The 25,230-nt window shown below is 34.6% G+C and overlaps 1 protein-coding gene across 9 annotated transcripts in view; it reads right to left on the bottom strand.

The window, feature by feature from the left end:
* STXBP5L (syntaxin binding protein 5L) overlaps positions 1-25,230 on the bottom strand; it is a 440,807-nt gene that overhangs the window by 187,258 nt on the left and 228,319 nt on the right. For all 9 annotated transcript variants that reach the window (XM_064374676.1, XM_064374677.1, XM_064374680.1 and 6 more), the window contains 2 exons: positions 21,924-22,047; positions 5,492-5,570 (listed from right to left, as the gene is read on the bottom strand). In XM_064374676.1, the coding sequence (XP_064230746.1) occupies positions 5,492-5,570; positions 21,924-22,047 (203 nt within the window). The remainder of the gene's footprint in view (positions 1-5,491; positions 5,571-21,923; positions 22,048-25,230) is intronic.

The raw sequence follows: 25,230 nt of genomic DNA, 5'->3' as shown, positions 1-25,230 counted from the left end.
TACGTTCCGTCGATACCTAGTTTATTGAGGGTTTTTAGCATAAAGGCCTGTTGAATTTTGTCGAAGGCCTTCTCTGCATCAATTGAGGTAATCATGTGGTTTTTGTCTTTGCTTCTGTTTATGTGGTGAATCACATTTATAGACTTGCATATATTGAACCAGTCTTGCATCCCCAGGATGAATCCTACTTGATCATGGTGGATAAGTTTTTGATGTGCTGTTGCAATCGGCTTGCCAGTATTTTATTGAAGATTTTTGCATCTATGTTCATCATGGATATTGGCCTGTAGTTTTCTTTTCTTGTTGAGTTTCTGCCGGGTTTTGGTAGCAGGATGATATTGGTCTCATAAAATGATTTGGGAAGGATTCCCTCTTTTTGGATTATTTGGAATAGTTTCAGAAGAAATGGTACCAGCTCCTCTTTGTATGTCTGGTAGAATTCGGCTGTGAACCCATCTGGACCTGGGCTTTTTTTGGGTGGTAGGCTCTTAATTGCTGCCTCGACTTCTGATCTTGTTATTGGTCTATTCAGGGTTTCGACTTCTTCCTGGTTTAGGCTTGGGAGGAGGCAACTGTCCAGGCATTTATCCATTTCTTCCAGGTTTTCTAGTTTATGTGCCTAGAGTTGCTTGTAATAATCTCTGATGATGGTTTGAATTTCTATGGAATCTGTGGTGATATCCCCTTTATCATTTTTTATTGCATCTATTTGGTTATTCTCTCTTTTCTTTTTTATTAATCTGGCAAGTGGTCTGTCTATTTTGTTGATCTTTTCAAAAAACCAGTTCCTGGATTTATCGATTTTTTGAAGGGTTTTTCATGTCTCTATCTCCTTCAATTCTGCTTTGATCTTAGTTATTTCTTGTCTTCTGCTAGGTTTTGAGTTTTTTTAATCTTGCTCCTCTAGCTCTTTCAATTTTGACGATAGGGTGTCAATTTTAGATCTCTCCTTTCTTCTTATGTGGGCACTTATTGCTATATATTTTCCTCTAGAGACTGCTTTCAATGTGTCCCAGAGATTCTGGTATGTGGTGTCTTCGTTCTCGTTGGTTTTGAAGAACATCTTTATTTCTGCCTTCATTTCATTGTTTATCCAGTCAACATTCAGGAGAAAGTTGTTCAGTTTCCATGAAGCTGTGCGGTTCTGGGTTGGTTTCTGAATTCTGAGTTCTAACTTGATTGCACTGTGGTCTGAGAGACTGTTTGTTATGGTTTCCATTCTTTTGCATTTGCTGAGGAGTGATTTATTTCCAATTATGTGGTCAATTTTAGAGTAGGTGTGATGTGGTGCTGAGAAGAATGTATATTCTGTGGATTTGGGCTGGAGAGTTCTGTAAATGTCTATTAGGTTTGCTTGGTCCAGGTCTGAGTTCAAGTCCTGGATATCCTTGTTAATTTTCTCTCATTGATCTGTCTAATATTGACAATGGTGTGTTGAAGTCTGCCACTATTATTGTGTGGGAGTCTAAGTCTCTTTGTAAGTCATTAAGAACTTGCCTTATGTATTTGGGTGCTCCTGTATTAGGTGCATATATATTTATGATCGCTAGCTCTTCTTCTTGCATTGATCCTTTTACCATTATGTAATGTCCTTCTTTGTCTCTTTTGATCTTTGTTGCTTTAAAGTCTATTTTATCAGAGATGAGAATTGCAACTCCTGCTTTTTTTTGTTCTCCATTTGCTTGGTAAATCTTCCTCCATCCCTTTATTTTGAGCCTTTGTGTATCCTTGCATGTGAGATGGGTTTCCTGGATACAGCACACTGATTGGTTTTGGCTTTTTATCCAATTTGCCAGTCTGTGTCTTTTGATTGGGGCATTTAGTCCATTTACGTTTAGGGTTAATATTGTTATGTGTGAATTTGGTACTGCCATTTTGATGCTAGCCGGCTGTTTCGCCCATTGGTTGATGCAGATTCTTCATTGTGTTGATGCTTTTTACCATTTTGTGTGTTTTTGGAGTGGCTGGTACTGGTTGTTCTTTTCTATGTGTAGTGCCTCTTTCAGGAGCTCTTGTAAAGCAGGCCTGGTGGTGATGAAATCTCTGAATACTTGCTTGTTCACAAAGGATTTTATTTTTCCTTCACTTATGAAGCTTAGTTTGGCTGGATATGAAATTCTGGGTTGAAAGTTCTTTTCTTTAAGGATATTGAATATCGGCCCCCACTCTCTTCTGGCTTGTAGGGTTTCTGCTGAGACATCTGCTGTGAGTCTGATGGGCTTCCCTTTGTGGGTAACCCGACCTTTCTCTCTTGCTGCCCTCAGCATTTTCTCCTTCATTTCAACCCTGGTGAATCTGATGATTATGTGCCTTGGGGTTGCTCTTCTAGAGGAATATCTTTGTGGTGTTCTCTGTATTTCCTGGACTTGAATATTGGCCTGTCTTGCTAGGTTGCGGAAGTTTTCCTGCATAATATCCTAAAGAGTATTTTCCAGCTTGGATGCATTCTCTTCATCACATTCAGGTACACCTATCAAACGTAGATTAGGTCTTTTCACATAGTCCCATATTTCTTGTTGACTTTGTTCATTCCTTTTTGCCCTGTTTTCTCTAATCTTGCCTTCTCGTTTTATTTTATTGAGTTGATCTTCGACCTCTGATATCCTTTCTTCTGCTTGGTCAATTCGGCTGTTGAAACTTGTGCATGCTTCGCGAAGTTCTCGTGTTGTGTTTTTCAGCTCCATCAATTCACTCATATTCCTCTCTAAGTTGTCCATTCTCGTTAGCATTTCATCAAGTCTTTTCTCAAGGTTCTTAGTTTCTTTGCGTTGGGTTAGAACATGTTCTTTTAGCTCACAGAAGTTTCTTATTATCCACTTTCTGAAAGCTAATTCTGTCATTTCATCACACTCCTTCTCCATCCAGTCTTGTTCCCTTGCTGGTGAGGAGTTGTGATCCCTTGTAGGACGAGAGGTGTTCTGGTTTCGGGTGTTTTCATCCTTTTTGCGCTGGTTTCTTCCCATCTTTGTGGATTTATTTACCTGTCAACTTTGTAGTTGTTGACTTTCTGATTTTGGTAAGTTTAAGTCTGCAGCAGCAGAACTCATAAACCCCCTTTTTTTTTCCCCCAGGTGTTCTGTCCCAGGGAGTTAAGGCTTTATGAGTTTCCGCTGTGCTGCTGCCATTTTCCCTGCCCACAAGGAGACAGCCTAGTCACTCTCAGCCTGCATAGGCTTCACTGAGCTGCTGTGGGCTCTGCCCAGCTGCCGTGTGAACTTCCCTGCACTCCTGTTTATATTGGTGTAGTTAGAACTGTTTCCGCTATGTTGGGCCACCTCTGTAGTGATGGACTCTCTCTGTAATGGCGGGTTGCCTTGGCGATGGCAGGTTGCCTCGGCAACTGCAGGCTGCCTCCATAATGGCGGACACCCCTCCTCCACAGAGCTGGACTGTCCTGGGTTCAGTTGTGTTTGCTGTGAAAGTCTCTACCCAGAGCGTTTCCAATTGCTGTTTTTTTTTTGTTTGTTTTTGTTTTTGTAGGGGTGGGACCAGCTGGGCCTGGTCACCTGGCTCTCTGCCTCAGAGCCTTTTGTTTTTTAGTTGAACGGTTGGCTCTCTACCAGGTGACCTGGTCGCCTGTTGAATAGGTGCTGGGATCTGGGTGATTTCCCATGTGGTAACCCACTGCGCTGGCTCAAACTTTTTTGCCTGGGAATTTCCTGGCCTGGCTCGCCGTTTCAGCTCCCCTTGCTGGCTAAGAGGGGACACCGTCTCGTTTACTCTGCACTGCGAACCGCCGCGCCAAGGCACAGGCCAAACAGCCATGCCGGTCAAAACAGCTGCGCTGGCGACCCGTGGGGCTCCTCCACCTGTGAATCTCCTGGTCTGTGGGCAGTAAAAATCTGTCTGGAAATGCGGCGTCCACTCACCCTCTGCACTTTCACTCGGACCTGCAATTCTGAGCTCCTCCTAACCAGCCATCTTGGATCTGATCTCAGTCCCCTTTTTATCAATTGAATGGGCAACTCTGTCTCCCAGGCATTCCAGTCACCTGTTGAAAAGGTGCCCGGTTCTGTGTGATTTCCCATGTGGCGACCCACTGTGCTGGTTGAAACAGCCACGCTGGAGATTCGTGATGCTTTTTCACCAGGGAATCTCCTGGCTTGTCTCCCAGTTTTAGTCCCCTTTTTATCAGGTGAATGGGTGACTCTGTCTCCCAGGCTCTCCAGTCACAAGCTGAAATGGTGCCGGGACCCAGGTGAGTATTTTGAGTGGACACCCGCCATGCTGGCCAAAACAGCTGCGCTGGCAACTCGTGGGGCTCCTCCACCCGAGAATCTCCTGGTGTGTGGGCGATAAAAATCCTTCTGGAAATGCGGCATCCACTCACCCTCTGTGATCTCACTGGGAGCTGCAATCCAGAGCTGCTCCTAATCGGCCGTCTTGGATCCCTCCTCAATAAAAGAATTTTCAACCCATAATTTTACATCCAGCCTAAGCTTCATAAGCAAATTAAAAATAAAATCCTTTACAAACAAGCAAATGCTGAGAGATTTTGTTACCACCAAACCTGCCTTACAAGAGCTCCTGAAGGAAGCACTAAATATAGAAAGAAAAAAACCAGTACTAGCCATGGCAAAAACATACCAACTTGTAAAGATCATTGACACTATAAAGAAACTGCATCAACTAATGGGTAAAATAACCAGCTAGCATTATAATGACAGGATCAAATTAACATATAACAATATTAACCTTAAATGTAAAAGAGCTAAATGCCCCAATGAATAGACACAGACTGGTCAATTGTGTAAAGAGTCAAGATCCATCAATGTGCTGTATTCAGGAGACCCATCTAACTAGTAAAGACACACATAGGCGCAAAATAAAAAATGGAGGAAAATTTACCAAGCAAATGGAAAGCAAAAAAGCAGGTGTTGCAAGGCTAGTCTCTTATAAAACAGACTTTAAATCAACAAAGATCAAAAAAGACAAAAGGCATTACATAACGGTAAAGGAATCAATGTAACACACTTTAAATATAAAATAATATTTTACTTAATATTCTTTTCTTCATTTTCTAATATCTTAAAATTCAATACTTTTTATTACATTAATATACATAACTTTATCTTTCCAACAAACTGTAATCTTCTAACTTCAGAATGTAAGATCTTAACATGCAGAAACTTGATTACATATTTAATTCTTTCACATGCAATATCAATGGACATATTGCTTCTACTTAATAAATCCTGCTACTTGTAATATGCATGGCCAAAAGTCCTTTACTGTTAAAATTAGTGTGTATAATACTTTTCTAGATGCTTAAAAGAATTCTGAAATAATTAACACTTGTAAATTGCAATATTCATAATAATCATCATCAGAGACATGTCTATTAGACAACACGAAGTCAGTTACTGTTAATGTAGAGGATCCACTTACATTTATAATTATGTAAAACTGTAAACACTATATTAACATGAAGATCATCTGCCCTTTTTGTCTGTGCTTCATATCCCTCTTTCCCTAAATTAAAAATGCATACCTGTTTTTGCAGGTCTTGTATTCTACTTTAAGAATTGGTTTACAAGATTCAGATTTTCTTCCTTCTCTTTGAATTTTTCCTAAAGGAAAAACACAAGATTTAATTAAATCTAATTTAAATTATATTCATCTGTAAGAATTAAAAAATTTGAAGGAATTTAAAGATAGAAGAATAATAATGTAATTATGTGTTTGTCATAACAGGATAAACTCATGTCTATGAATCCTAATATTTTTGTTGAACTTGTAAATCATCTTTAGAGTTGCAATAATTATCTGCTACATAATTAATAAAGTTATCTGCAAAATTATATAACTTTCATTGCTTTATATTCTTCTCACATAAATCTAATTTCATGTAGAGTTATTTTAATTATGTAAGTTTGAAGACAAAGTAAGTTTAGAATTGAAGACACACACATACATACTTATCTATATAATGAAATGTATTACTATTGCTATGGTTTGAATGTGTTCTCCAAAACACATGTGTTGGAAACTTAATCCCCAATGTAGCAGTGTTAAGAATAGGATGTCTAAGAGGTGATTAGGTCATGGGGGCTTTGCTCTCATGTATGAATTAAGACAGTTGTTGTGAGAATGCATTAGTTATTATGGCAGTGGGTTTCTGATGAAAGGATTAGCTGAGCCCCCTTCCTTCTCTTGCAAATATCTCAACACGTGATACCTTCCACCTTGTTATAACACAGTAAGAAGTCCCTCATCAGATATTGCCCCTAAATCTTGGATTTTCCAACCTCCAGAATCACAAGCCAAATAAACCTCTATGTTTATAAATTGCATAGTGCGTGGTATTCTGTTATAGCAGAATTAAATAGACTAAGACAATGATGACAAGCCATACTAGAATCAATATTTTATCTACATGCAAATTCCTTTCATACAGAGAAATACTTGCTATTTAAAGCATATAATGAACTATCAAAATCATTCTATTTCCATCAAATACATTTTTTAGAACTTCCATTAGACAATGCACATAGATACCGTATTTCGTGATTTTTAAAAATCATTTTAATGATGTATTCAGTTTGCATAAAACAAAAATGATAATTTCTTATAAGGGATGAGTTGGGCTGTTTAGACTCCATAAGATTTTGAATAAAGGATCAAAAAGAGAAGGAAATAGAAGTGAAGCTACTTCTACATAGAACATGCTTGTCTTTCTAGTTATGCTTTCAGTTTATGTCTCATTTTGATTAAATTAGCATGTGTTCTATAATGCAATGCTTGTTTCTTTTTACTTTTCAGTGAGTACTGTTATTTATTCATGTATTACCATAGTTGTTTATAGTCACATGTCTATTATGTAGAGAGAAGTTTACATGCACATAGGTTTAAATTTTCAGATTAGCTTCATAATGACATAAGCAAATCTAAATAGGATATCTAGGTAGTTTTATTCAACTTGTTTAAAGGGCAAGGAATTAACAAACAGCAAATCAACAACTGCTGCTTGGCATGCTTTCTGAAATTGGTTTTTCTTTATTTTACCCTATGTTGACTAAAGAAGAAACAAATAATGTAAAATTGACCATAATCATTTACATTGTACAAAAAAATACTTATCTGTGCCATATGTAAAATAGAATTGCTGACATTATATGTAGATCATGATGCCTTACAAAGAGAAGACTTTTGGTCAGGGACTTGTCTGAAAAAATAGTGTTAAGACTGAGAAATAGATGGTTGGAGATTACTGACTTTGATAACGATATGGGAATAGAGAGAAATTAAAAAGTGACACAGCCAGGGAAGAGATTCACTCTCCTTAGTTTATATGTCTTATCTATCTAGCACTTCACTAAATTATCAACCATTAATTGAACAAACAGTATGCATGCAGTCATTTGTATGTATTAAGGCATTTTAATCAATATACATAAGAGTCATCAATTGATTTCAGTGGAAAAGAATAATTATATAATTACTTGTTTAGCTAACATTTTCCATCAATTTCCATCTCTAACAGTTTATTCTTGGGAGAGAATTTTTGTGCTTTGATTATATGTATTGACTGTCAGTAATTGAAACATAATTAAATGTCATGTTTTGTATAAGAAGATTATCAACAATCACATTTCTTACTATTGCTCACATTCAGAGCACTGTGTCAAGTGTCACGACATTAAAAAACTAAATTCTGGAAGTTTAAAATTCAGTAAATTAAAAAATTTAGTAAAAATGACAATAAGAGGTATTATAATGAAATGAGTGATAAGCATAAAGTGCTGTAGAAGTTGAGATTAAAACTGGTTTCATTGACAGGCCAATTTGACTAGATTAAAAGGTTCATGAAGGGAAATTGTGAAAATACTGTTGATGAGGTACAAAGAAGCAAATCAACTTATTTGCAATATAGACAATGGAGAGTTATGAGAAGTTTTCAAGTTAGGGAGTGATGAGTGTAAAGCAGTGTTTTAAAAATATGAATGTGACTTCATTTAATAGAGCAATTTTGAGGGTGTAAGAGACTGATGCTGGAAAAACAAGAAGGAGATTATTGCAACAGTACAGAAAAAAAAACAGAAAAAAAGAATGACAGAGTATGAACAATCTCAAAGAAATGTAGAATACCATTAATCACAAGAATATACATAATAAAAATAACCAAAGAAAAGGAAAGAAAGGAATACAAATTTTTTTTTTAAATACTGGTTGAAAACTTGCCTAAATTTGATGAAAATATTATCTATGCTTTCAGAAGTAGGATAAACTCCAAGTAGGATAAAGAATTCTATATCCAGACACATCCCAGTAAACTTACTTAAAAAAAAAACAAAAAAACGAAACAAACAAACAAAAACTTGAAAGTAGCAAGAGAAAAATGACTGCTTGTGTACAAAGGAACCCTATTAACAGCTAACTTTCAGAAACAATGGAGGCTGAAAGGCAGTGGAATGTGACATGACATATTTAAAATAGTAGAGGAAAACATCTGTCAAGCAATAGTCTTATGTTAAGCAAAGCTGTCTTTCAAAAATAAAGAGGAAATAACGATATTTCCAGATAAACAAAAACTGAGAATTTGTTGATAATAAAGCTATCATACAAAAAATACTAAAGGAAGTTCCTCAGGTTGAAAGAAAGTGACATCAGCAAGTAATTTAAATCCACACAAAGAACAGAGTATCAGTAAAGGTACCTAGGTAGATAATTAAAATGGCATAATTGCATATTTATTCTCCAATCATGTTTTAATGCATTCAGAAACCAATTGTATAAAACAATATGCATACAATTGTATTGTGGAATTGTATATATATTTACAAGGAAAAGATACTAGTTGGTAATTTGAATTTACAGCAACCAATGAAGAAAACCAAGAATGACAAGTAAAAATATATTACAGATTCTATAAATATATACTTGCTCTACATTTTTGTCATTTCCTTAATAGACATATGACTATATGAGTTAATAATTATTTAATTTAATTTAATTTAATTTAAACAGTGTATTGTTGGATTTGTAGTACATATAGATACAGCATGTATAACAAAAATGGGACAAAAAAAGAAGGGCCAAGCACAGTGGCTCATGCCTGTAATCCCAGCAATTTGGGAGGCCAAGGTAGGTGGATTATCTAAGGTCAAAAGTTCGAGACCACTCGGGCCAACATGGTGAAAACCCGTCTCTATTAAAGTTAGCTAGGTATGGTGGCACACACCTGTAATCCCAGCTACTTGGGAGGCTGAGACACGAGAACACCTTGAACCCAGGAGGGGGCCAATATTCAACATTCTTAAAGAGTTTTCAACCCAGAATTTCATATCCAGCCAAACTAAGCATCAAAAGCAGAAAAATAAAATCCTTTCCAGACAAGCAAATATTGAAACATTTTGTCACCACTAGGCCTGCCTTACAAGAGCCCCTGAAGGAAGCACTAAATATGGAAAGGAAAAACCAGTACTGGCCACTGCAAAAACACATCAAAATATAAAGACCAATGACACTATGAAGAAACTGCCTTCTATGGGTTTAACTGAGCATTTTAATGTTTCCATTTCATCTCCACTATTGACTTATCATTTATACTTGAAAAAATTTTAGTGACTGTCCTAGGGCTTAAAATATACATTTTAAAACTTATAACTTAAAATGTATCAGTATGCTTGCTTTGTTTTGAGACTGTGTGTATTTGCCTTGTCATATGCCTCATAAATTTATGTGGAATGTTGAACATGTACAGGACAAGAGATATGGAGATAAATGTTTTTATGCTTGGAGATTAATGAATTTTTTTTTCTAGTTCTTTAGTGTGAGGGTTAGCATTAATCTAGCCAGTAGTTAAACTGGGTTTGAAGTTTATTGTTACTATGGTTACCTTCAGTGCACTAAAGCTTCAAATTTCTTGAGAGATACCTGGTATTTAGGGTGTGAGGATTTTTCTCAATTTTTGTTCCCCAGAGAGTTATCTGTCTCCCACAGTTTGTCCAGTTGTATCTACTGTTATTTTTTCTTGTGGCATATCATATAGTTTAAATTTTGGCAAACTGGTGTGAGAACAGTAGATATAATATTCTCTTATTTGTACTGTGAACACACTCTTTTTGCGGGATAAGCTTCAAAAGTGTTTCTCTTCCTCTTCTGGCAGTTGTGCAGGCCTGGCATATATTCTTTCCACTCCTCTAAAGATAGTATTGTCTGGGGATTTTTTCCTGTTTCCTTTCCCCAGCTGCAGTGAATTTCATCCAGTGCCCTAAATTGACAGTTTTGTTACTCTTCCTCCTCTACAGGCTTTTGTCAGTAGAAGAAATAGAGAACATTTGGCTTTGGCTGCTGTTTACTTTCTCCAGCAAGAATCCTGAAGGAAGCTTTCTCTGGATTTCCTTGTGGTTGCTTGGTAAGGTCATGGAAGAAAGTGCTGAAAGAGGGTACAAAGACCTTATATCTGTAGCCCCAGGGGATTTTATATCTTCATATTAGCTCATATTCACTTTCAGAAATTCATTTAAAATTTTTTGCGAAATATTCCTATTGGCTTTAGTGGCCTCCAAGGGTGTTTGCCCTAAGCAAGCAAAGATTCAGGTCTTGTTTCTCCCCAAATGCACCTTTCTCTCCCCAGATTTCAAATTACAGTTGACCCTTCAGTAACATGGGTTTAAACTGCATGGGTCAACTTATGCACAATAAGTTTTCAATAAATATATTGGAAGTTTTTGGAGATTTGAGACAATTTGAAAAAAACATATAAACAAACAGTGTAAAAATATCAGAAAAAAAGTAAAGAAAAGCTATATCATGAATATGTAGAATATATATAGATAACTATCCTATATTATCATTTACTACCATAAAATATATACAAATCTATCATAAAAGTTAAAATTTATTAAAACTTATAAACACAAATACTTACAGAATGTACAGGTGCCATTTGCAGTCCAGAGAAATAAAAAAACTGTAATTATGTCATTTTAAATCATAACTGTATAACATTAACTATAGTCCGTACTAGAATGCTGAAATAACTTCCCAGCCACCTCCTATTGCTATTGCAGCAAGCTGAAGTGTTGCAAATATCTGCTTAAAATGCCATGTGACACTAGTCATCTCCGCACAAGCAATTCATCTCCCCAGCAAATTGCATATCACAATAAAAAGTGATCCTTCTGGTTCTCACATATTTTTCATTGTGTTTTGTGCAATACCAAAAACCTTAAATTGCACCATGGCACCCATACAAAGTGCCACTAATGATGCTGAAAATGTTCCTAACAAGCAGAAAAGAATCATGACATTACAAGAAAAAGCTGAATTGCATGGTACATATTATAAATCAAAGTCTGCAGCTGCAGTTGTCCACCATTTCAGACATGATTCATCTTGTAAAGAAATAACAAACTTGTGATATTGATAAATACAGTACAGTACTCTAAATGTATTTTTTCTTCCTTATGATTTTCTTTTCTTTAAGTTGCTTAATTGTAAGAATACAGTATATAATGCAAATAACATACAAAATAGGTATTAATTGATTCTGTTATTTGTAAAGCTTCTGGTCAACAGCAGGCTATTAGGTGTTAAGTTTTTGGGAAGTCAAAACTTACAGATTTTTTATTGCATTGGTGGGGAGCTGCTGCCCCTAACACCCATGTTGTTCAAGAGTCAGCTGTAGTTGTTTGCACTACCACCTGAGTTCTCTGATAAGTTTAATATAATTTGCAATTTGTACAGCTTTTTCTTGTTGTTGCTAAAGAAAGAGCAATACTCTTTCCAGCTCTGTATCTAGAAGGTGAAACCCAAACTACCTCTGGTTGTTTTTGATGAGAATTTTTAGCAGCTTAAATATCTTTATTCTCTACTTTTTTCTTTCATAACATCTTTTTACGGGGATGGATGCCAACTGTTGTTAATTTGAAATGTGTATTCTTTACAGACCAGAATTAACACATAGAAGCAAGGTTAGTTTAACATATTTCTTAGTTTTAGATCAACTTTTCATTTTGGCAAAATGCAGTTTTATTAATTATACTTCATTTATGTGTGTGGAGGTGTTGATATATATTCTGATTTTGTGATTTTCTTTTGTTTCTGGAGGACACAATTTTCAATGCTTGCTTCCTTGTTTCTCTTTACTACTTGGCCTCCAAGAGTTATATCCTCCTTTATTTCAGAAATGGTATCCTCTGAAGACTGCTAATTCTGGTCTGGCATATTTTTAGGCTCTTTTTTGTTTTTCTGAAAAGTTTTATTTTGATATAGAATTAAGGAAATTTCACTAAAAAAAACCTCTTCTATATCATTTAACCAAATTGCCTAATTATTTCCACAACTGTCTTGTGGAAAATCACATTCTTTCTCTTTATATACTATTATTTCACTTCTGAGCTATCTGAGAATAAGTTGTAGATATTGTGTCCTTTCATCTCTAAATAAGTCAGAGAAACAAGAGAAAACCTTCTTTGAAGAAAAGCTTCCAAAATCCTCAGTTTAATTCTAGTCTATGTATTTATATCAAGCAATGAGCTTTCAACCCAGTATCATTACACTAAAAAGAAGTTATTAGACTCTATGATGAAAAATCAGCAGAAACAATAAACAGCCTTATACTTTCAATAACTACAGACATTAGAATAGTTAGACCCAGAATATAGAATATATGCATACATAATGATTAAAGAAATATTATTCCAAAGACCAATTATTAGATTTGCAAATTATGAATCTGTAAAATTCTAATCTGCAAAATTAACTTTAGAAATAAAAATTACAGAAATTTTAAAAAATTATTTCACAAAAAGCAGAATATATACAACTGAAGAGAAAATTAGTGAAAGAAGTTATATCTGAAAAAAATTACTCAGAATGCAGTACAGAAAAGCAAGGAGACAGAAAAAAATTATATTGAAATATATGAAAAGCAGGCACAGTGGCCCATGCCTGTAATCCCAGCACTTTGGGAGGCTGAGGTTGGAGGATCGTTTGAGCCAAGGAGTTTGAGACCAGCCAGGCAACATGGAGAAAACCTGTGTCCACAAAAACTACAAAATTTAGCTGGGTGTGGTGGCACACACCTGTAGTCACAGCTACTTGAGAGGCTGAGGAGGGAGGATCACTTGAGCCCAAGAAGCAGAGGTTGCAGTGAGCTGGGATCACACCACTGCACTCCAGCCTGGGTGACTGAGCCAGACCCTATCTCAAAAGAAAAGAAAAGAAAAGAAAAGCTTAATATGTCTAAAATACATTTGAGAAGAGAATAGAGTGGAATGGGGCAATAGTTAAAGAGAAAATAGCAGTAACTGGCTGGGCAGGGTGGCTCATGCCTGTAATCCCAGCACTTTGGGAGGCCGAGGCTGGCGGATCATGAGGTCAGGGGTTTGAGACCAACGTGGCCAACATGGTGAAACCCCATCTCTACTAAAAATACAAAAATTAGCCAGGTGCAGTGGCATGTGCCTGTAGTCCTAGCTACTCGGGAGGCTGAGGCAGGAGAATCGCTTGAACCTGGGAGGCGGAGGTTGCAGTGAGCCTAGACTGAGCCATTGCACTACAGCCTGGGCAACAGAGCAGAACTCCATCTCCAAAAAAAAAAAAAAGAAAGAAAGAAAGAAAAAGAAAATAGAAGTAACTTTTCATGACAAATAAAAAATATAAATCTATAGATAAAAAGTACCCAGTGTATTCCAAAGCGAGACAAGCCAAGTATAAACGGGTCCCTGGAAAATTTCCAACTGGGCTGCGCTGGGAAGAATGCACACTGGGGTGGAGCCTTAGGAAGTTCCCACCATTTGCAGTGGGGAGGAGCCTGACCTCTCCTGTTTGGGGGTGGTAACCTGGGATTCAATCTATTAGACAGGAAGGCTGTTAGCAGGACTCGCTTTGCGGAGAGTTTCTGTTTCCCTCTTTTTCCCTTTTCACCCAATAAACCCTACCCTTCTCACCCTTCAAAGTGTCTGCAAGTCTAATATTTCATGGTCGTGTGACAAGAACCGGTTTTTCCTACAACAAAAGCAGGCTAAGTAAAGAGATGTCCAACATAGACACACTTTAGTTTTTGGATAAAATTGTAATAGAAGTCACAGAAAGGATGAATCACCACAAAATAATGGAAATTGTATGACAGAATACTTCGAACAATAAAATGGTAGCCTGGCAAAAGTTGTATATCATCATAGTGCCAAGGAAAAATAGTTCTCAAGGCAGAATTTTATATATGCAGATAAAACATCTTTCAATAATGTGGATGAAATGGAGGCATTTAGAGATTAACAAAAAAAAAAAAAAAAAAAAGCATTCATATATAAACTAAAGGGACTTCCAAACTTTTAATGCATATATATATTTTTTAACTTTACCTAGAACTGAAACACTTGGTTTTTAAAAATAAATTTTATCGTATATATTTAAGGTATACAACATGATGTTCTGGAATGCACATAGATGGTAAACAAGTGAAACAAATGAACATATCCATCATCTCACATATTTAATCATTTTTTGGTGGTAAAAGCAGCTAAAATTTTTAGCAGAAATCTCATATACAATTTTATTAACTTTAGTCCTTATTTTGTGGATTAGATTTCAACTTGTTCATCTATATATCTGTTACTTTGTAACCTCTGATCTGCATCTCCCTGTTTTCTCTCCCAACCCTTCCTGCCCCTGGTAAAGCACTGTTTTATTCCCTATCTCAGTATATTTGACTTTTTAAAAAATTTCAGATGAGACAATGCAATACTTTTCCTTCTGTGTCTAGCTTATTTCACTTAGCATAATGCCCTCCAGGTTCATCTATGTTGTGGCAAATGGCAGGTATCTTTCTTTTTTAAGGCTGCATAATATTACATTGTATTTAAATACCTTGATTTCTCTATCTATGTACCAGTCAACAGACACTTAGGCTGTTTCCATATCTTGACTATTGTGGATATTGTCATGAACATGGGAGTGCAGATAACATTATAAGGTAGTTATTTAATTTCCTTCGGGTATATAACCATAAGAGAGATTGCTGGTTTCTATCTTAGTTCTATTTTTAATTTCTTTAGGAACCTCCATACTCTATTTCATAAGGACTGTTTCAATCTACATTCCCACCAACAGTTTACAGAGATTCCCTTTTTTCTAGATAGCTGCCAACATTTGTTAACTCTTGACTTTTTGATAACAGCCATCCTAATAGGTGTGAGATGATTCCTCACAGTGGTTTTGATTGACATTTCCCTGATTATAAATGATGCTGAGCACCTTTTCACATAGGTATTGGCCATTTTTATGTCTTCTTTGGGAATGTATATTCAGGTCCTTTATTCATTTTTTTAATGGAATTATAGAGAGATAGAAAAAGATTAGTGATTGCCTAGGGCTGGAGGAGTGGGGATGGAAATGAACTGCTAGTAGGTATGGGGTTTTTTGGGGGTGGTGATGAAAATGATCTAAATTTATTAAATGATTAAAATAATTGTGTTGCTAATTGCACAACTATGAATATATTTAGAAAAACCATTGAAGTTTATGCTTCAAATTGCTGTTGTGAACTATATATCAATAAACCTGTTTTTTAAAGAACGAAGTTTAAGCTCTCCAAAATATAGCAGAAAATTTAGAACAAAATCTATTGCTGTCACTTATCTCTCAGAATTTATAGTTTAATGTTCTCTTTTGGAGTCTTTAGATTCCTTATTTTCATGCTTACCATCTCAGGTTAAATTTAAAAAAAAAAAAAAACCTGACATATACAATATTTTATTTATTTCAGTAAGAATCAGTCAGGGCATCAAATCTTCCAAACTGCCTGTAATTAACAATTACTTCTTGTTTAAATAATTTTCCTATTATGTTCATCTTTGCTACATATTTGCTCATCTAATTTTGAAAGCCCTGTAATTATTTTTCTTTTTTAAAAATTATTTATTAAACCTTAAGTTCTGGGATACATGTGCAGAATGTGCAGGTTTGTTACATAGGTATACATGTGCTATTATGGTTTGCTGCACTCATCAACCCATCATCTAGGTTTTAAGCCCTGCATGCATTAGGTGTTTGTCCTAATGCTCTCCCTCCCATAGGCCCTCACCCCTGACAGGCCCCAATATGTGATGTTCCCCTCCCTTTGTCCATGTGTGCTCATTGTTCAACTCCCACTTATGAGTGAGAATATGTGGTATTTGGTTTTCTGCTCCTGAGTTAGCTTGCTGAGAATAATGGTTTCCAGCTTCATCCATGTCCCTGCAAAGGATATGAACTCATTCTTTTTATGGCTGCAGAGTATTCCATGGTGTATATGTGCCACATTTTCTTTATTGATGAGCATTTGGGTTGGTTCCAAGTCTTTGTTATTGTAAATACAGCTGCAATAAACATATGTGTGCATGTGTCTTTATAAAAAAATGGTTTATAATCCTTTGGGTATATACCCAGTATTAGAATTGCTGGGTCAAATGGTACTTCTGGTTCTAGATCCTTGAGGAATCTCTACACTGTCTTCCACAATGGCTGAACTAATTTACACTCCCAACAGTGTATAAGCATTCCTATTTCTCCACAACCTCCCCAGCATCTGTTGTTTCTTGACTTTTTAATGATTGCCATTCTAACTGGAGTGAGATGGTATCTCATTGTGATTTTGATTTGCATTTCTCTAATGACCAGTGATAATGAGCTTTTTTTCTTATGTTTGTTGGCTGCATAAATGTCTTCTTTTGAGAAGCATCTGTTCATATCCTTTGCCCACTTTTTGATGGGGCTGTTTTTTTTCTTGTAAATTTGTTTAAGTTCCTCGTAGATTCTGGACATTAGCCCTTTGTCAGATGGACAGATTGCAAAAATTTTCTCCCATTCTGTAGGTTACCTGTTCATTCTGATATTTTCTTTTGCTGTGTAGAAGCTCTTTAATTAGATCATTTGTCAATTTTGATTTTCGTCAATTTTGATTTGCTTTTGGTGTTTTAGTCATGAAGTCTTTGCCCATGCCTATGTCCTGAATGATATTGCCTAGGTTTTCTTCTAGGGTTTTTATGGTTTTAGGTTTTACATATAAGTCTTTAATTCATCCTGAGTTAATTTTTGTATAAGCTATAAAGAAGGGCTCCAGTTTCAGTTTTCTGTACATGGCTAGCCAGTTTTCCCAGCACCATTTATTAAATAGGGAATCCTTTCCCCATTGCTTGTTTTTTGTCAGGGAAAACCCTGTAATTATTTTTCTTGGGAACAAATTGAATTTACAAAATAATATGACACAATATATAAAGAGGAAGCAAAATTTAAGCTACTACAGATTCCTCATTCAGAAATTATGGAAGGCAGAAGATCATGTAAAGTGTTCCATCACCTTAAAATTAAAACACACATGCACACACAAACTGTCAGTTCAGAAATCTAAATCCAGGAAAAATGGCCTCCAAAAAAGGAAAGCAAAAAAAAAAGTAAAACAAAACAAAAATGAACTTCCAGATAAAGGAATCTTCATGAATTCATTTCCACTAGGCCTATAAGAAAAATTAAATAATGTTCTTGTATCTTCAGGAACAAATAAAAATGATAAATAGAAAAGAAAATCAACATCTTTCTAATATTGAATCTACTATGCATACATATGGTATGTTTTTAATTTATTTGTTTTCTCTTGTATGTTCCTTATTAGAAATAATACATCACATGTACGTTGAGGTTTATTACCATGTATTCTTTTGAGTGCTGTGATCTAAAATGGTTCTAGTCATCCATTATATTTTGTTTGTTTTGTGTTCAGAATTCTACTGTTACATACAATAGTTTTCCTAATTCATTTTTGTGTTGTGTTATATAATTGCATTATGAAAAAGTAACTAAAATTTTGAATACTCTTTCTAAATTTTTAAATATATTTCATTTTCAAGTCTAATAATGTTGGCTAGTATTTCCAGGAACATGTTAAATAAAAGTGGTAATTGTGGACACCCCTGGCCTGTCTGAGCAAAAGTTTCACTATTAAGTGTTTGGTAGGATTTGGTTTAATATCATATATGTAGATATGTGTTGTATATGTATGTGTGTAAGTATGCATGTGTAACTGGGAGCACTGCAATTGAAAAATACATATTTGAAACCACTAAAGAGGAAAAATCATTGTCTCCAGCACCAGCAACAACCAGCTATAAGAACAATGCCATCAACGGTGCTAAGCTTAAGTGAAACAGGTGATTATCCAGTAAATTATATATCATACATATACACATATATATATATGAAGGTTGGTAGACCCCTTAACAGAATGAACTTGAAAAAAACAAGCCTAGACATAAAGTAGTCAAATTGCTGAAAATAAAAGATATCCCACAAAATTTTGAAAGCAACTGGAGAAAAATGACATATTACATAAAGAGGAAGCAAAATTAAAGCTACTACAGATTCATTCTTCAGAAATTATGGAAGGCAGAGATCATGTAAAGTGTTCATCACCTTAAAACCAAAACACACATGTGCACACAAACTGTCAGTTCAGATACCTAAATCCAGGAAAAATGGCCTCCATAAAAGGAAAGCAAAACAAAACAAAACAAGATGAACTTACAGAAAAAGGAAGCTACGTGAATTCATTTCCACTAGACCTACAAGAAAAATTAAATAATGCTCTTGTATTTTCAGGAACAAATGAAAATGATTAATAGCAAAGAAATTCAAAGACTGTTTTTCCTCTTGATTAAAAAAAGATGTGACTATTTAAACACAAATTATAACAATATATTTAGATGTACTGTATGATAACTGTAGCATAAAGGACAGTAGAGGAAGAGAAATAGATCTCTACATGGTTACAAGATTTGTACATTTTATGTGAAGTGTTACAATGTTAGCTCTAATAGACTTTGAATAGTTAAAAAAGTATATTGTAATCCCTGGAGCAACCAATAAAAAATATGTGAAAATAAAACGCTTAGATTAATATTTAAATTGGAATGAAATTCTAATAGAAAATACTGAAATAACTCCCAAGAAGGCAAAAGAGAAAAATATGACAGGACCCACAAAACAGATAATAAAGTGGTAGGCCAAAATTCAGTCTCATCAGTAACTACATTTAATATTAATAGATTGATCTCTGTGACTAGATAAAAGCACAAGACCCAACTATGGTTATCCCCAGTATCTGTTGATTCCAGGACTCCCCCTCCTATACCCAAATCTATAGATGCTTAAGTCTGTTATATAAAATGGCATAATATTTATATACAATGTACACACATCCTCCTGTATACTTTATATCATTTCTAGATTACTTATATGCAATACAATGTGACACTATGCAAATCATTGTGATATAGTATTATTTCTTTTTATTTGTATTATTTTAAATTTTTGTATTTTTAATTGTTTTTTCTCAGAATATTTTGTTCTTTGGTTTTGTTGAATCCATGGGTGAAGAACCTGTGGATATAAAAGATGGACTATGCTCTTTACAGGAGATGTAATGGATGCCTAATAATAGATCCCCAAAATACATAGAGCAAAAATGGACAGAATTAAAGTGAGAAGCGTGCACATCTATAATCATATGAGGAATTTAATACCACTCTCTCAGCAACTGATAGCACTAAATAAGTGTCAGTTTAATTACAGGGAATCTGAAAAATACCATGAACTACCTTGACCTATTTGTTTTTTAAAGGACATAAAACAGAAATGAATAGAATTACAAAGGAAAAGCCATTATAAGAGAAATGTTAACTCACTTCTCTAAGAATTAAAATATCAAACAAAAAATTAGCAAAGATTTAAACTATACAAAATGAAAAGCATTATAAAAACAATGAAAATCCATAATAAAAAAACATGTTTAGAAATTGAGGCTGGGTATGATCACTCACACCTGTAATTCCAGAACTTTGTGAAGCCAAGGTGGGAGGATCACTTCAGGCCGCCAGAAGTTTAGGACCAGCCTGGGCAACATAGCAAGGCTCATCTTTTATTAATAATAATAACACAAGTAATAAAAATAAACATGTTTACAAATTAGAAAGCACATGTCTAAATAACTAATGGGTCAAAGAAGAATTATAGAAGGAATTGTAGAAAATATCTCAAACTACATATTAAAATTATATGATTAATATTAGGTTTAAAAATATATATGATAGGCCGGGCGCGGTGGCTCAAGCCTGTAATCCCAGCACTTTGGGAGGCCGAGGCGGGTGGATCACGAGGTCAAGAGATCGAGACCATCCTGGTCAACATGGTGAAACCCCGTCTCTACTAATACAAAAAATTAGCTAGGCACGGTGGCGCGTGCCTGTAATCCCAGCTACTCAGGAGGCTGAGGCAGGAGAATTGCCTGAACCCAGGAGGCGGAGGTTGCGGTGAGCCGAGATCGCGCCATTGCACTCCAGCCTGGGTATCAAGAGCGAAACTCCGCCTCAAAAAAAAAAAAAAAAATATATATATATATATATATGATATAGCTAAAGTAGTACTTAAAGAAAAGTTTTATTTTAGAAAATAAAAATGGCTAAACAAAAGGGAAGAAAATAAACCCAAAGAATGTCAGTAGATATTACAATAAATGCCTCTATTATCAAAAACACTAGTGCTTGTGTTATTGTGAGACAACAGGAATATAATCTGATTTATATATTATAAAAGACATCAATGCTGATGTGTTGAACAACCTGTAAACAGAACTTTATTTCAACAGAAAAGCAGAATAGAAAACAATCCAAACTGATGAATATGGATATGGTAAAAAAAAAAAAAATGAAAGTATCAAATGTCCAGAAAAAAAAAAAAAACTAATAGAAACTGGTATTTGAGAAGAACAGAAGGAAGTAAGTAGAAAATTTGTGACTAGCTCATATTACACTTTATAAAAGTGTAAATCTCATATGAAAGACATGAGAATTGGGGGTTAGCTGAGGGTGTATGGCGAGAACCTATTGTCTATCATAGAAATAAATAGTTAATCCTAAGCGGTATATATAGCAAATACCTATCCAAGGTTTCTGTCATGGCAATCTCTAAATAAAGCATCTAAATGTAAAGTAATCTCTAAGTAAACCAGCAAAGACTAAAACATTTACATTCTGGAAGAATGTTGCAATAATTTAATCATTTACTGATGGGGCACGTGACCGTGATACAAAAAAAATGGCAGACAAACAACATAAAATAATTCTAAGAATGTTTGTGATCTATGGTCACTCATTACAGAAATTATGCCACTATTTTCCAAATGTGACATGATAATGAAGGCTCAGAAACTGTAAAATAGAATATGTTTGATCAACTGTTAGGTTCTGATACATTTGTTCTTATAAATGACCAATGGTGTGAGGTAAACATGGAACTTAGATCATCACCAACATTATCAAGTAATTTAGTCATCTGAATTATACATATTTATACATTTGAATTTTTTATTCTTCCCTGTTAGGTATACAGATCCAACATAAATCCCTGACTGTGATTAAAATTCTCATTTAGGATTAAAATGCTCTTTTCTATGTGAAAAGCAGTAAGAGAAGTACAATCTCCAATTAAACCACAATCTTCATAATCTAGTGGAATCAAATGGCAGAAATGGAAACAAGTGAAATCTAGAAAACAATAGACTATAAAGTAGTACAGGAATTAAGTCTGAATGTCAGATCTGGATACTGCCATTCTCTCACTGGCTCCTCAACCCTTAAAAGTAACAAAATTTCCTATATTATCTCCTCTGCCTCAGATGTATCAACCATCCATTATCCAATTTTTGGTTGGGACAGTACATAAGTACAGCGTACAAAGTAGGGATGCGGATCGGTAGGAAAAAGAGAAATATGGAAAGTTTGGGGTATAATGTTGGGATCTGTAGGTGGTATAAAACAGGTATTTAGAACCAGAAGTTATGTCCTATTACCTTTTTCTATCAAACACATTAATACCATCTCTCTTACTTCAAGTCAAGACACTGAATCACCAGTGTTTATTTCTTTTGAAAGCATACATCTTACCATGTGGAATTGTGGTCTGGAAAGGGCGACTTGGGCTTTTCAGGTTCCATAAAGTCAAACTACCATCTGAATGGCTGCACATGAACTGTTTGCCCTCATGATGCCAATCAATTGAATGAATAGCCTAATAAAATAACAATTAAAAACAAGTAGAGGGGGAAAAGGTAGATAGGTTATATCATTCTATATTCCAAAGGAAGATTATTCTGATATAAAATTATTATACAAATAACATTTAATAACGTAATTTTTCTAACCTTATCAGACTATAATTTCTAGTAACATGAAGTCCTATTTCCTCCTAACATAGCCAACTTAAAAAATAATTTGAGTAAGAGCTACCATCTGAAGGCTTTCTATGTGCCAATCCCCATGGCAAGCATTTTATACATATTATCTCATTTAATCCCATAGAAAGGGTATTATTTTTTCAATTTATACATGGTGAAACAGGCCTTGAGAGATTGAGATACTTGCTAAAGTGACACAACTCAAAAGCAAGGTCTGTCTAACTACAAAAAACATATTCTTAATCATTGCACGCTATTTCCCCCTCTTGTATATACTATTTAAATCAATTTAAAGCAAAAAAGGTTTAAATTTTCTTTTATATTTTCAGGTTAACTCTTTAGTTTTGAGTCAGATAAGATTCAAAAGTAATTATAGCCATCCCTCGGTATCCAATGGGGATTAGTTAGAGAAACCCCACACTCCCTCAGATTCTAAAATCCAAAGATGCTCAAGTCTCTTATATAAAATGGCATACTATTTGCATACGACCTATCAATATCCTTCCACATACTTTAAATCATCCCTAGATTACTAATAAAATGTAAATGATATGTAAATATATTATACTATCTTTTTATTTGTATTATAAATTATTATACTGTTTTAACATTATTTGTTTTCTAAATATTTTCTATCATAGTTAGTTGAATCCAAGGATGCAGAATTTATGGATACAGAGGGCTGACTGTATTCCATTTTCCCAAGCTACTGTATTCCCAATGCTAACACGGTGACCAGCATAAAGTGAGTACCCAATAAATATCTGTTGATTGAATTAGTAATTAATGTCAAACACATTTCCACATCCTTGGTATTCTTTCTAAATTAATAAAGTATATTCAGAACTTGGGTAAAGTACTAAGTACCATGAGAAAAAGTCTAGCAGATATAAGGCAGAAAAGAAGCATACAACATATTTTCCTTAAAGACACTTATAAAGCACTAAGAAAGAGAAGATGAATACAAGTGAATACTAATCATACTTATTGTTTGAAACAGACACAGATACACACAACCAAAATTTCCAGACTAAGTTATACATAAATAATTGATAGAAGTTCTAAACAATCAGTGTTATTAGAGTTGGATATAATTCATGGCTAAAGTAATTATATCATCGAGAAAATAAGATTTGATTAAATGGAAAAAGCAACATGAAATCCTAGACTTGTGTTTTCTCTCACCCTGTGGCCTTTGTTACTAAACAGAGATTTCTTTTTTTGCTAGAGTCCAGCAGAGGAAAATATTTCTTTCAAAAAGACTGCAGAAACTGATTGCACATAATACATGATCATAGAAGAGACAAATATTACTTTGAGGAGTCTAAACTGAACTAACTAAATAAGACTAAAAACCAGAGGAAAACATAGAAGGTTTAGGTATTTAAATACAAATTCACTGCCAATGGGATATTCAGCTGGATTTATCTAATATATTGTTATATATTTAGATCTAGAGTTCAGGAGGGAGGTAAAGGCTATAGATGTATGGATGTTAATTTTTTTTAGCATAAAGGTAATGCTTGAAATGATAAAAGAGGATACAAACATTAAAAAGTATACATTGGGGAGAGAAGAAATGAGAGTGAAGACATAATCCTAAAGAGTATCTACAATTTAAAGGAGAGCTAAGGGAAAAATCAGTTATGGAAAGAGGAAGCATAATAAATGAGGTGGAAAGACATAGACAAGTGAATAAATTATTTTAAGAGGAGAAACTGAGGTAAAGCCACAGGTTTCATGAGGAATTTAAAGACTAAGAAGAGATCACTGTATTGGTGACTTAAGAGAAACTATTTCAGGTAAGTATTAAGCATGCTTTCTAGATATGAGAGGTAAAGTGCTGAGGACAGGCTGAAAAGCTTGGCAGTAAAATGAAGTGTTTAACTATCTCTATTAAAACAATAGAACATATAATGATGTATTAAAGTAGATAAATAGATGACAGATTTATATACATATATCAGATGTCAGTAACTTATAGGTGTAAATTACATATGTCGTGGTACTGTATTAACTCACTTAGGCAGCTGCTAATCCTTATTTTGAAATTTCACTGAAATTTGACTCTGTTTTTAAGGCTCAAAATCTTTCTTCCATACTTTATAAGGCCATAGGAAAGCTAGTTGATTCAGCATTTTCCTCTGAGTTTCCTTTTGAGGTGATTATTCTAATTCAAACTGGCTAAATATTCTGATGGTATTTGTACTCTTGTTTAGCTGCTAGTGTTGACAGAGGAGCACTATCCATCGCCATCTTTATAATTTGTATAACAAAATAAAAATCCTAGCTTAGTTCCCTAGGACTTTATTTTCTTATGATTCAAGATGCTCAAAAATTTGATCATAAAGAACATAATTGTATGATATTACTTGTCAGATTATTTTTCACCAATCATGAATAAATTACCCGCTGCCATTTTATTTTCTTTCTGAACTTTTTTTTTTTTTACCACTATGAGAACCACTGAGAATGAATTGTGCAGTTTATAAAATAGGTGTAGGCTTATATCTTTAAGCACCAAAACTTAAAAAAATTAACTGTGATGAAGGGGATAGGGGAAAACATGTAAAGTATTCTAGGGTGGCTATAGGTTCATTTGAAGACATTTTTTATCCCTCTAGTGATAAAATGAAGAAGTGTTCTAAAATAAATGTGTGAATGCTTTTCATTTTCTAATTATTTCAGTGCTGCATTAAATTATTTGTCACTCTTCCTATGTAAGAGTAGGTTTTACTGGACATAGATTTTTGGCCTATATTTTCCTTCCATCTCTTCTTACTCCCACCATTTTCAAATTGAATTAAGAGCACAGATGATCACCTTTATTTCCACAGGTACAAAAAATAATTTCCCTTTTAATCTGTTGCCCCTGGTTTTACCATCTTCTTGTTAGCCTCTCTGAATGGAAAAATAATTAATGGCCTGGAATTAATATTTGAACAATTGAAGTGTCAGCTGGGAGATTATTTCTTGATGAATAGGGGTTTGTTGCTTCCCCTAAATATAAACCTAAT

Source organism: Aotus nancymaae, unplaced genomic scaffold, assembly GCF_030222135.1.
Source record: "Aotus nancymaae isolate 86718 unplaced genomic scaffold, 86718_ANA_hifiasm-v0.15.2.pri h1tg000011l, whole genome shotgun sequence".
NCBI lineage: Eukaryota > Metazoa > Chordata > Mammalia > Primates > Aotidae > Aotus > Aotus nancymaae.
The sequence above is the reverse complement of the archived record's forward strand: the minus strand, read 5'-3'. Positions and strand labels throughout refer to the sequence as shown.